Source organism: Haliotis rubra, unplaced genomic scaffold, assembly GCF_003918875.1.
Source record: "Haliotis rubra isolate DU_JTF1 unplaced genomic scaffold, ASM391887v1 Scf1428, whole genome shotgun sequence".
Classification (NCBI taxonomy): domain Eukaryota; kingdom Metazoa; phylum Mollusca; class Gastropoda; order Lepetellida; family Haliotidae; genus Haliotis; species Haliotis rubra.
The window spans coordinates 136,598-151,328 of record NW_025765368.1 but is presented as its reverse complement, the minus strand read 5'-3'; the positions used below and the strand labels follow the sequence as shown (position 1 = coordinate 151,328).

Sequence of the window (14,731 nt, the reverse complement as noted above, 5' to 3'; positions counted from 1 at the left end):
CTATGCATTCAAGCCAGAGATTCATGTATAAAATAGTATTGCACTAACAATCATGATGATATGCAGTATTTAAGAGGCTGAATCATTCATCATGTACTCAGCATATGACTGTACATATTTTCAAAGTATTGTTGAAGTAAATAAACAGTACATTTACCATTAACTACCATGTCTAGTTATTTGTTTACATTTGTTTATTGATACAACAGTTTGTAACATTTACTTTGACAGATCAAAGGGAAGTAGCTTTCTTGGCACTCTCATTTCAAATATCTCAGGAACCAGAATATATTTGTAAAATAGTTTCAAGCGGTGGTATGTCTGTTCCCAAAATAGTTTATTGAAGAATATTCTTTCTACTGACATGCCCTTTGGGGACCATATTACAAAGTCACAAAAAGACTTTTCACAGATGGCCATTTGCATTTGACATTGAAAATAATATTTATGATTTCTTTTCAACTGGAGTTTCCCATTTTCCAAAGTGCTGCAAAATGAATAATATTGCTTCTTTGTGAGTTTTTCTTTTGCCTCAATTGGAGCAATGTTTTCTAGCACTGATGGACACTTAATTTCCAAAACTCCACAAGCTACGTCGGAACTGAGAGACTGCAATATGCCATCAGGGCTACATCCTAGTTCAGGATACTTGGAATTTATCCAGAAACCACTTGCATGACAAGTAAATGTTTCTATATGTTTTAATGAATAGTCTTCAAATGCAGTTTTTTCATTACATGAACCATACCTCATGTCAGCTGTATCAACACAATCAATACCCCAAACATGTGATGATAACAAACGATATCTACCTCGACCTGTGGATACAGTAGCACAATCTTTACAAATAGATGCTGTCACTCTGTACCACCTGGCATTATGCCACTGATCAGAAATTGCTTGACCTTCAGTACCAGGTACTTCACACATGGGCCGACTCCATATTCTGATATGATATCTTTCACATTTCAATAAAAACATCACACCTGTCCATGAGATAAAGTTTTAAGTCATTAGACAATTCATAATCATCGTAATTTATTTCTAGGATGCTGTGCCATGATGTTTTTGTGTCCAGGGCTAGTGCTGTGGAAATGAAAGCAGTCGCAAAACTACTATCAGCTTTATTTGATTGATCTACAACAGGACGTGGGTCATGATCAATGACACGGTTTGGTGCTCGCTTTTTGCTGTACTGCAAAGTTTGAGCAGCTTGTGGGTTTCTCTTTTTGTTTCGGGGTTTATTCCAGGAACAAGTCAAAGAAGTACATGAGGGTGCAGTATAACCAAAGTTAACAGTGTAATCCTCTAAAGCAAACAACAATCCTGCAATGTGGCTACAACGACCAGTGGCTGAACCAATGCAATCACATGATGCATCCTGAATTACAGCATACTTATCAAGTGTAACATGTGCATGGTACATCATACCCAGTCTGTATGATGGAAGACATTCACATTTAAGATAATAATAATCATTATTAGAACAAGTTTGAATATTTTGTATGTGGCCACTCTTAAAAAAGCTCTTTCCTTCTTCATGGGCTTTGCTGTGCTAAAGGTGTTGTCCTGATCCTCTTCATCATCATCACTAGTGTTGATAGGACTGACTTGTGTAGAGGCTGTAGTCTGGCTGAAGCAATTATGTACTGGTATATATCACCATATGACAAGGTCGGAGGGATATTACCAAAGGGAAGTTCTTCCATCCTGTGAAAGGTGGCGTGGGAGGTTGCTTCACAGTCGAAGCCTGACTTGTACTGGAATGCAAAGAAAATTTAGTGCAGAAAAATATTCCAGACATTTTAATGTCTTCACAAAATTACTTTCTCAAAGGGACTTCCTATTTATTATTAAACTTGTAGGTGTGCAGGGTCTTGGGATTATATGACAACACAGAATATCACAGTACAATGTTTTCACCACATTTTATAACATGAAGCCTGACCCTTCTAAAAGTGAAATTAAAAAGGTTGGGTTTTTCTTCTCACTCCAGAGGATGTACACACATTCCTTTAAATATACCTTGATTAAATCAACAATTTAAGTGATTAACATACTTTTCTCCAAATAAAATATGCCACAAATAGTATTAGCAATTTCCATACACTTTCTATTTCTGGTGCTTGAAGTAATGTTCACCACATGGGTACAATGTGTGAAGCCCATTTCTGGTGTCCCCCGCCGTGATATTGCTGGAATATTGCTAAAAAGCGGCGTAAAACCAAACTCACTCAGTCAGTCAGTGAAGTAATGTTCAAGAAGAAATGTACAGACTATTAAATTAACACAATTTCACAATTAACACAATTTCACAGAATTCAATGCAACTTCAATCCAGTAATGGAAACTCCTTAATGCTATTTCAACCTATTCTCATGCAGTGTTTCCATTTGGTCAAAGATATGATCAGGAATCAATACTGTATATTTACCTGTTAAGAGAAGCCAAAACATCTTGAACCTTAATCTGGTACCATTTCCCATTATCGACGGAAATGGCAAAGTTGGTGTCCTGATGCGCATCTGTGTGAAAAAATACATAAGTAAACATCAGTCAAGGTTAGATCATAGCACTTGTCCACCACCTGACCAGACTAAGGCTTGTATATATTTCCTTATTTATGTATTGTTTATTTTAACCTGGTCTAGTAATGCTCGATTTGCTCTATCCCTGCCAGTTGTGTTGCAGTCTAAAATTATGATTTCATCAGAGTTTAGTTGAATTCAGTGTGTAAGCATTCAGGTCATCTGTGCATGAATACTTTCCATCTATTGGTAATGTCAGTAAAGTAGGTTAAATAACCTCTTGCGGTAATACAAAGAACCATAGCATAATGCATAATACGTGATTTTGTCAGATTTAGGTGATGTAAAAATCGAGGAAACAACAACATTACTCAATGTGGGAATTTACCTGGTTATTACAGGTTCAGGAACAATTATATAAATGGTGATTGGTCGGCACTGGAGTACGAATACAACACATTGTCATTGTCGCCTACATCTATGGGGGTACACGAATATATTTGTTTGTTATGGTTATTTCCACAAATAATTGCGAGAGGGGAAAATTCACTTCCGGTTTGGGTTCTACCAAGCCGTCCGAAATTAATTCAAACATCGACGTAGGTTTCAACCGTTTAGTCGTCACCATACCAATGTAACACAACCAGAACAAGAACTTAAATACATGTTATTTCATACATATTCTTAGCCGATAGATTCAGTAGGTTTGACATACTCCTTTCAACATTTTCCGACTAACCTTTCAACGAGTTCGACCTTGGTTCCTGTCGTGGGCAAGCCTCGGCACTCCAACCACCGTTTCAGTTGAACAACGGAATGACGATCGATGTCAAGATAAATAAATGTCGCTCCTGGGACGTCATCAGGCACGAGAGACACGTTATACAAAGTAGAGGTAGAAGCCATGGCGATAATAATGTAAGTAACGTGAAGACAGCTGTCAAACTGAGGCGCGCGAAAACTGCAATGTTTGTCCCTCGAAATATTATTGTGCATCACGTGACGAGTTTGTGCACACAAACTGTGACGTAAGCAATGAAATGGCTTATTAGAGTACCGTCGACGCAGCCAAGGACATTGGGAAAGCCAGCAAGTGCGTGAAACACCTGTTTGACCCGCTGTCAGGTTGCATCTTTAGGAAAACGTATATACGTGGTCTAGTTTCCGCGACAAGATGTCTACAGTGGTACCAATTGCACGGGAGAGAGTAGGCTGTGAAACCCCGTTCAAATCAGCCAATTCCGACTGGAACCCACCCTTCCCCAGGTATATAAGGGTTATTAGTACTTGAAGATCGGGGTTTAGGGCTCTTGAACGCTGTGTAGCTCTCTCTAGCTCGGGCCGACACAGCTCTATCACCTCTTGAATCGCTCGCCTTGACAGGCGGTATGGATTAACCAACTGGGCATCGTCGAATAAATCGAGGGGCGCAGTCCGGTTACGATATATCCTTTCGGCATTCTTCTTACAGACATTCTTTCCTCCAAACATTGCATGAAAAAACAATTACGACGCTATATTGTTTTCGTCTAGGATTTATTTAGGACAAGTCAGACCCTATCCTAGTATTTTTCCTAAGTTAGGATATCCTAGCGCTATGATACTTTTCGAGAATAAGGTAGGACACCTATCCTAGACCCTAGGATGAAAGTTAGGATATCCTAGGGCTAGGATCCTTTCGAGAATAGGGGCCCAGGTACGTCCGATATATAATTCGTATGTATTATTCGCGCTATATATCATGCATAACGCGGTTCAGCCGCCCACAAATATCCAACCAAACGAGTAAAACATAATCCACACAAAGCTTCATGTCAACGCGGGAACAGATATCCCAAGGTTTGCTAACACAAACCAAGACACTTGCCAAGGTCAAATAAACAATGACACATTTGCATGCAATCAATGGGAAACGAACAAGCTGAAGGCTGCACGCAATACCTCCCAAAAGCAGGGCGACACACCCCTTAACTCCCTGGATGCCAAGAGCATATCTGCCCATCCTCCTCAAACCTTACTTTGAAGTCCAATAAAATTATAAATATTTCACGCACAAAAGTACAGTAAGCAGTTTCGGAATCTGCGGGAAATTTCCCGTTTCTTGGTGCCATCTACTAATATCTTAGATAAAACTAAAGTGCTGAAAAATCGCGATCCACATGTTTTGGGTGTATTTGATATTTTGGTGTATATTTTGAAATGTAAAATCGGATAACCACTTGGGGTATTCAGTTACAACAATAGCATATTAATATCACTGTTTTCTGGGCTTTTAATCAAATCACCAATGGCACATTCTGAAACGTCGCGGTTGGGATGTTTTGGAAAATACACAACGCCGAAGTGAGCTTTCCGCCATATTGGATAGTGTTTACAAAATCACGTTTCGCGACTGACGGTCATGAGACGCCAATTTCATCACTGATATCTCACACTCAGCTGCGACAAATACATCAATAAATTTCTGATACATTGTAGAATCAAATAACAAATGGTCTTTGTGATCAAAACCAAGTGTCCAGATGTGTGTGCCAGCAGTATTCTTTTGAGCGGGGATGTGCCACCCAAGTATTGAGAATGTTCAAGTTCATGAAAATGCCAATTTTAGCATGGGTACTTTCATCAACATACAGCGATGTTATACAGTACCATCTTGTCTAAAAGTTTGGCATGAACATCAGTCCAGCTTGTTGGAGCGTGTTGGTGGGAATCCACTTGTTTTGGGAGATGTGACACACCAGGACATTGTGCGAAGTATGGCACATACACCTTGATGGATCTTCGAGACAGAAGAATTTTGGATATACAGCTTGTCCAGGTGGAGTGAAAATAAGTGAGACCCCAAGGTACTGCTGCACATGCTATAAAGATTTGTATAAAAGGTAGCAATATTGACAAGAGATGTTGTGCTTGATGCTGCTTGCAGCACTATTCCAACTATATATAACTGCAGCCTATAATAAATCAAATCTGGAGCAGACAATTCAGTGATTGATATGTTCTTGTTTTTTCATTTTAGAGCAATGAAGTGAAGAATTCACATCACATGGAACTTGAGGGACTGAAGCGAGGATTGTCATTTCTTGAACAGAAAGGGTGTGCCATTAAGGAAGTCATCACAGATCGCCATGTCTCAGTGAAGAAATACATGAGAGAGGAGCATAAAGACAAGAAACATTACTTTGATGTTGGGCATGTAACCAAAGGTAAGGATACACATAATATATTTTGTGTTAATCTGTTTATGATACAGATTCTGGATGATATACATCAATTATTCTTTGCCGGCATTCATAAAATTATCTTGTGATCATATGGTTAACATAAAAAAATACAACTGATAAAACTGGGTTAGCTACTAGTATTTTACATAAACCAATGTAAATTTGTGAAAAATGTGCTGTGGACTATTTGGATATGAAAACTGTTGTCGACCACTAAATTACATATTCCAATTGATGACAGGAGTTGGGAAGAAACTGGAAGCAGCAGCCAAAAAAAGTGGATGTGCTGCAATCCGTCCTTGGATCAAGTCGACGACAAACCATATGTACTGGGTAGCAGCATCATGTAAAGATGATCCAGATATGAAAGTCGATAAATGGTTGTCAGTGACAAACCATGTTGCAAACAAACATGAAGGACACTCAGCCAAGTTCAAGCAGTGCGAGCATGCACCACTGACTGAGGAAAGACTATGGTTGAAAGAAGGTTAGTATTTTTTAAATATACTTTAACATCAGGGCTCGATTTAAGAGTTGTTAACCTACTTGCACCAGGTGCAACCTAAGATAAAAAGTTGCACTAGCCAAATTCCATTGCAATATGTAATTAGTGAAATATGCTATTGAATTATTTAGATGTTTTGTTTAGGAGTTTACCCCCTCAAAAATTTAGACCAGGTTGCACTTTGTAATATTGGTTAGCACCAGTGTAAGGAACAAAGCACTAAATCGAGCCCTGAACATTAACAGCATTTCATGTGACCAATTCATCAGTTATACACACAGTCCGGCATTAATTTACAGTGAGTGTCACAATACTATAAAGGTATACATGTCATTGACCATGATAACATGAATGAAGTAGCAATTTTGTTTTACAGGTTCTAAACCATACAAAGCTTTCATGGAGGTTGTCAGCAGTGGTTTTACCTTGTGAGAGATTTGCCAAACCCTGTCTCAGTGTATGAGACTTATGCATTGGAGGTTTTCCACAGTGTGGTAAATCACTTTGCGCCTAAGAACACCCACTACTTTTATGCTGCAATGATGGCAAGGTGAGATATGCAGAGAACCCATGCAATATTTCATAATATTCACTTAGTATTTCTACAATAAATACATTACAGAAGCCACTAATTGCCATGTAGTGTTCTAGATGGAACATGTGATGTTTGGTTTACACTTTGTGGAAGTATTAGGAGATAAACATCATGTGTAGGCCAATTTCCGGGTGTTATTGAGTATTTGAAGCACAGGTATATTTCATTTCAAACCTCCGGCTAACGTCGGTTCCAAATGAATTCCCGTGCTTCAAATACTCAACACATGATGTTTATCGACATTGTAAACACCAAAGTAAACCAGAAGGTCCACACACGTTTTTGTGTCTGCACTCATTGACATCGAGTATGGGTACAGCAGTGAAATGTCATCAGTCGGACGTTTCGGTGTCTCCCATGGTAGCATCTGGTACTGCTCATTTGTGATGTCATTTGGACTTTACGTCACAATATGATTTTAATGAGGTCATCACAGCTGACGACGTAACAATACAATGGTGTGAGCGATGTTTTTATGTATTAATACGCAGCGAATTTCCGGGAATCAAATATTATTTGATCACGTTTTTCAACCAATCAGATTAAAGAACACAGTGACTTTTGTTTTACAATGTTCAATAACCATTGCATTGACATACATTTTTCAGTTATCAAGCAAAATTTGATCATTTCAGAATGTTCCTCGTTGCTCTCCATTTCAATGGAAATGGAAACCGTGAACAAGCAACAGATCATGAGGGCAATTCAAGATGGAAGATGATGTATCCCAAATCAAAGAAAGGAGAGGATGCCGTTGTCAAACCTGTTAAACAACCAGTTACATTCAGTAAGTTTAGAACTGCAGATTGTATACATAAGTAGGATTGGAGCAAATGTATTCCTTTTGCCTGATAACAAATTTCGTTTGAATTATTCTTTCAACTTTCAGAGAGGCCTTTTTCAGCATGTGATATTTTTCTCTTGATCTTATGCACTCAAATACATAATAAAAATCTGTACATGATAACAAACAGAAAACAATATAACCTGTGTTGTCTTGCCTGTATTTTCTATAATTGTTTACAGTGAAATTGTTATTTTCGTATTTTGTACCATGCAGACTATGCTGAAGACCTGCAGCGGGCGGTAATAGAAAGAAGAAGAGCTTGCCAAACTACCTATCAGCAAAGAAAGATGCAGACAAGCATTTCCAAAGTACACCTCTGCCTCTTACCAAGAGCTTTAAACCCTTTGTTAAGGAAGACTTGGTCGCCCAACAAAAGTCAAGATTCTGTATGCCCAAATAGAATAAATTCAAGACAAGCCTTTCAACAGACTGCTTGACTTTTTCAATATGTCATTTGCATTACTGTTGTGGGTGTGAATGGAGCGTCTATGACCTCGTCATTACCTGCTGTATGGTTCCTTGTACATGACATCTTTTATGTATAATAAGGGGTAGCTTAGTCAGGTAGAACAAGAGACCACTGGCCATTAAAGACAGATTTATTTACATGAAATATACAAAGAACTAACATATATAAAAGAATGATGAGCATTTTTCACAGTGATCTCATGAATAAACTTTGCGCCGTGATTGTTACAAACTTGAGATGTTTATATTTATGCCTTACTGAAAATGATCTGGCAATGTTTTCTTGTTATTTCTCTGGCCTCAGATTACAAGACATCCTCAAACCAGAAAATGACATGTTTAGGTTGTTTTATGCAAATGAATAAATTTGTGAACTTTACCTTTGACTTAATCTTTATTTGCACTTCACATACCCATAGTACATGCATACAAGTAATATTGTTAGGCAGTGGAGATTATTTGTTTCTGTGTAAAAAGGCATGATACAAAACCATTGACATCTTGCAGGTGAAAAGGATTAACCTCGGGGAGTGGAAATAACTTAAAAAATTGCTAGTGTACTCCAGTACAGTGGCACATGTAAAATCACTTAGCCTGATAATTTTTCCACTATACGGATTGATTTTCTTGATGACTTTTTAAATAAACAACATACTTACCATTGCAAAGTCAACTAGACACTGGTACAGTGTGATATACACAAATTTGTTTGTCCGACAGAAAAAAACCCACTGGACTGGGACATCTGAACCTGACATGGCATTTATATGACAATATAATCTATTTGGGTAAACAAACATACAACTTATTCAAAATACAATCTTATCTACAGACCTGATTAGATGAAAGTCTTCTCACTTAGCTTATACTCCACATCTTCATCCAAATATACTTCAAAAGAGGTTGGAAATTAATGTATGTAAAAACATGAAAGATTGTCATGGTTTTGCATACTTGAACCCGGTGTATGAGTCTGATTCCGCTGGGAATGCCTCTCTAATTTTCTTCACAACACATGAAGGATGAACTTTCCTACATTTCTTTGGAAGACGATGGTATACCAGTCTGGAGAAGCGACGATATGAACAGTATCTGTATGCCCTGTAATTGAAGGAAAGTGATATCACCTTTTCATTTAGTAGGTGCCTTCGCAAAATTGTTGGTACCTTGTCCGCATGAGGCGCTGCTGACCTGAATCGTGCCCACTGAAATCTCGAAAGAGAATCTGCTATAATGTTAGCGTGGGTGTCAATATATTTCGCTTTGAACAGAATGTTGTGTCTGAGACATAAAAGCACCAAGCATCTAAGCAGTGACATGACCCGTGAAGGCTTTGCAGTCTGACGGTTTATTATGTGGACCACAGCCTGATTATCACAAAAGAACTTTATCCGGCTGTTGGAGAGAACAGAGCCCCACAACTTGATGGCGAGAACGATAGGGAAAAGTTCAAGCATGGTTAAATCCTTCAGCCATCCCTTTTCATGCCACTGTGCTGGCCAGCGACCATTAGTCCAATGGCCCTGAAAGTAAGCACCGAATCCCTGGCTGCTGGCTGCATCTGTAAAGAATTGTGCCTCCTGCGAGTTTGACCATTGAGGGTGCAAGAATAACGTGGTGCCATTATGACTAGGAAGAAATTGAAGCCATACTTTTAAGTCTGCCCGGATACCCTGTGTAATTCTGATTCTATGGTGCGGCTGAAAACACCCTTTTGAGCATCGATGAGGCGCCGAATAAATGGTCGTCCCATGGGTATAGCCTTACAAACGAAGTTGAGTTTACCGACAATTGATTGTAAGTTGCGCAATGTCACTTTTTTGTTGTGTGCTGTCAATATGTGATTGAGCTGTTGTGTCAGCTGTTCTACCTTATCCCGTGGCAGCCTAATTTCGCCTTTAGCTGTATCGATGGTTAAGCCAAAATATGTTAAGCATGTTGCAGGGTGAACTGTTTTGTCCGAGGCCACTGGAATGCCCAAGTGATTGAATAGCTGCAATGATGATGTGAGTAAATACTCACAATTTTGGCTGGTTTGGTCAGCCAGGATGAAATCGTCAAGGTAGTGGCTTACATTGTTGCTGCTGGTGTCTTTCCTAATAGCCCATTCCAAAAAATTACTAAATTTTTCAAAAGAGCACAAGAAATTGCACAACCAAAGGGAGGCATTTGTCAATGTAGAATTGGTGTTGAAAGTGCATGCCAAGGAGAAAGAATTGACTAGGTGATACAGCCGAAAGGCTGATTTTATGTCAAATTTGGCCATGTATGCATTTTACTTAAGGCTTGTACCATGGCGACTGCCTGGTCGAAGCTGTTATACTGTACTGTGCAGAATTCTTGTGGAATGAAATAATTGACTGACTGGCCTGATGGATAAGATAGGTGATGAATGAGGCGGAAGGCAGCCTCTGTGTTAGATGTGGATTGTGTCTTCTTGGGACCCAGGCCAAGTGGGGAAACTATAAGGGTCTGTAGAGGGGGTGACGAGAATGGTCCAGCAATACGACCTGCTTCTATTTCCTTTGTCAGCTTATGCAAGATGATATGAGGATTAGCGTTAGCAGAAGATAAGTTTCTTGCATCCCGTGGACCGGGTGGGCCTGTATATTGTAAACTGAAGCCTTGGTTAAAACCTTTCTGAAGTATAGTACTGTCATTTGAATTAATGTGTTGATAAGAAATTAGCCATGGGGTGAGGTTGCAGACTTTGATTGGTGAGGGTGCTAGTTCAAGATTGGCGTGTGTTGCTGATGGGGTTATTGTTAGCATGCGCTGGAAATGTGCCATGTTTGGGCCTAGAGCCTTTATGCTGAAAGCAGTTACTGGCTCCGTGTCCCCTGCTGTCGCATGACTGGCACTTGTGCACATAGTTGCAGTTCTGCCTTCGGCAACCCTGCTTGTTGAAATCCCAACATACGGATGCAGCAGTGTAGGCACGCTGGTTATGGTTCTGGTTATTGCTAGGGGGTCTGTTGGCAGATTGCGGGGGTTGACGCTGGTTGGGGAGCATTAACTCAAGCCACAGCTGGCCGTCAATGGTGCCCCAAGGCCGTGTAGGGTTACGCTCCATGCGTTGTCTAAATTGAATGTCGTACTGTGCCCAACAATCCCCGAAGCGTGCCGCTGACCCCCGCACTGTCTCCATGTATGCAAGCAAATGCTGCACAGTGTTTGTATCCTGGTGCTTTTCAATATAAATACTTATAAAGGTATTGAAAGCTGACGTCCACTGGCCTATGGTCAGAGGCCGTGAGGGTTGCTGCTTAGGCCTAAATACCACCTGTCCGGAGCTGTCCAGCTCCATAGAAAAATTAACGGCTAATTAGGACTAAGAGAGTGAACACGTGCATATGCAGGATATGGAGCGCGTGGGGAGGGAGGTGAAACATCAGGGAGTAACACACCCGGCTGAATAAGTATACTATTGGCAGCATTAGTAAGCGACCTACCTGTCTCTGTATCATCCCGGCTGGCGCTGTGCTGACTGTCAGCGGCACCCTGGGGGTGTTGTCACCTCGCAAATCTCGCGAAGCGCTCAAGCGAGAAGCTTTCGTTCTCCCCGACACGAGACGGTGATTCAGGGCTGATTTTCGCTTTGGAGGCATATCGAATTAGATGGGAGGGTCGAACTTCTGTAGAGCGGTGAAAAAAACCGGACTTTTTTATGCAGCAGGTAGCCTGAGCATGTGAAGTACTATTAAAAAGCGTGACGTAAGGCCGGCGGCTCCTAAGTTTGGGAGCAAACTGTCCACGCTTAAGTTGCAAATCATTTCTTCCTGATCAGTGATCCATTATTCTCTATTATCTCCCTAAGTACCGGTAGCCATCTATTCACAACCAAAACCTGACCTTAGTACCAGTTAATCCAGTTACGGGGGAGTGACGACAGCTAGCAGAACAGCCAGGCGAAAGGCTCGAGAAACTAATTAGTGGCTTGCAACAACAGGGATCTAGCGGGACGGGGGTAGATGAATGATGCCGAATGCAGTACACTGGACACGACAGCTATTTTCGTGCCGGTTCGGTCAATGTATTGTATTTATTAGGATTAGTTAGGGTAAAGGACCTAATCCAATATAGTATCAGGGTTAGGGTTAGTAGATGTCCGATGTAATGTATGAGTACCATTTGCTGTTTTTTTTGCTTTTGCATTTTTTTCGCACGAAAACTGGAGACCCAAAACATTGAAAGTACACGATGAAATAGTTTAATGTATAAATTTTGGGCTAATGGAAATTGACCTGGAACTTGCACTCAAGCCACTTTCACACGCTACATTCCTTACTGCGTTTCACATTATCCTTATAATAGGCCAGTAGAAAATCATTGTTTTTTTAGTTAACCTTGACATTTGCGATAACAAAGCAATCTGTTAACAAAAATTATTATCATGATCCTGTGTGTCTGTAATTAACCCAACCAAAATCAACCTTCGGGAAATATGTTAAATTTGTCATTAAAAAAATTGTTACTTGAGCTCCGTGTGTATGTTTGACCTGTATGTAGTTGTCAGGCAACTAGTACCGTTTTCAGTCACAACAAAGATGTCAGCCCCCAGGTGCTACCTCACAACTCAAGGGCATTTAATGCCAATGTGATTTCCACCACTCAAGGGCATTTAATGCCAATGTGATTTCCACCACTGAAGGGCATTTAATGCCATGTGATTTCAAAGGTAATGTCTTCAACTGAAAGCTGCATTACAGGTAACTATAAACTGTGTGGACATTTATATATTATATGAAGAAAATTTCGTCTTTAGGTATAATTCTAGCATGATAAAACGCAAGGGCTGTCCTATGTGCATTAGACTACATATACATGTGATGTCAATTTGTTCAATCTAGTTGGAACTGTTTAACTAAGCATGATCTTGTTGATGCTATTTGAAAGTGAGAAACATAATAATATGATCTGCTCACTTAATATAATCAAAATAATAGAAAAATAATGTATTATTATCAAAAATATTTTCACTACATCGTCTGCTAGAGGAAGAGTCATATACTCCTTTCCCACAGGCAAATGACATGTGTTAAAGACCCTATGCTGAAATCTTCAGAAATATACATAATTTTTTCAAACAATATAAATAAACATTTTTAGATGTACATTAACAGTATTTAAAGCCTTGTTATTTTGTTGTTGTTGTAATTTATCCCTTCTATCTGTATATAAACTGGGATTTCTTTTCTAAATAACATTTTGTTCTAATGTAAAGTAAACATAGCAAAATGTTTAATCCCACAGAAATCACTGATTTTCAGCAATTATTTTTAGGCAGTAAAATTATAAAATTAATAATGGTACAATTTGAATAGGGTGAGACCTTTCACAAATGCATTTTTTTTTAACAATATGAAGATATTCAATACTGAAGTTTGCTTTTGCTCTTTTATCTTCATTTAATTTTCTGAAGTATCTCATACTAAATAAATCAGAAAAAAATATATTTAAAATAATAAAATATAGCTGATGTATCATCAAAACATTTTATTCTATATTCTTGTTTTTCAGAAAGCGCAGACACATCTTGTGTGATCTGTAACCGAGAGAAAGGGAATGTCAAGCTTTCAAAAAGGGAATTTCATCTCTAATTGCTGCTTCGGGGAAGAGGGAAGATGATTTACATGAAAGGTTATTGCAGGAGAAATGATATTTTGTGCATGAGAAATGTTGCTAAGGTAATACTGCTTCAAAAAACGGCAAAAATGCAGTTTGTGAAAATGTGACTCATTCAACCTCACGTGTTTGAGGACTCTGCACTCTAACTTTGACTATAAAACCCATTGCTTAATTTGTGCTCAACAAATTGACTAAGATGGATTAAAACGCCACCCTGATAGATGTTCTGCGATAAGCTGTATTGAGATAGTAAGCTTAATTGAGAAAAAGAGCAAACTTAATAAAAACAAGTATCACAGACATTGTATGCAGCGGTTTCTGACAGGCAGAGGTGGAGTAGACTCCAGTACTAAAAAAAATGACACAGTAAACTGCAATGCATTCCAGCCACAGTAAACTGCAATGCATTCCAGCTTTTATATGACTGGTTGTCAAGGAATCCTCAAAGTAAGTTCACCATATATGATCTGCAGGAGAAAATGAGTTTGTGTTGAGCATTACAGTGTTGCCAGCAAAGTGTTTGACAGGGCTAACTTGGTCTGTATGGCACCAGTTGAGGTACCATACTTCAGTAGGCTAGCAGATCATTTCCAGATGTGTGTTTCTACTGTGCCAGTGCTCATGTCCTGGTAGGTGAGGATGCTTCAAAAGAGTGTTACCCTATGCGTGTTCCTTGCTCCAATGTCCACAAACATGGAAACAAGAGGAGACGGACCCTTTGGGCCAACAAAAAGGCCAAACAAAGAAGAGTTGACGATATGCTTGACTGAATCTACAACTCACTAAACACGTGCTAAACTCCCCAAGCTGTATTTCTGAGAGAGAAAATAAAAATGTGTACCTCCCTCGTCACTTTTTTCTATCAAAAAGTAAAAAGAAAGTCCTATCGCCCTCGTCACTTTTGAAAAAAATGTGCCCGAGAAACATTTAACTTTT

At 39.3% G+C, this 14,731-nt stretch overlaps 1 protein-coding gene across 1 annotated transcript; it reads left to right on the top strand.

Annotated features, from left to right (window-relative positions):
• Window positions 1–3,702: 3,702 nt before the first annotated feature.
• Window positions 3,703–6,811, top strand: LOC124269188. The gene is given in 5 exon segments (XM_046704198.1): window positions 3,703–3,735; window positions 5,548–5,734; window positions 5,994–6,239; window positions 6,634–6,677; window positions 6,680–6,811. Coding segments are annotated over 5 exon segments (642 nt in total).
• The last annotated feature ends 7,920 nt before the right edge of the window (window positions 6,812–14,731 follow it).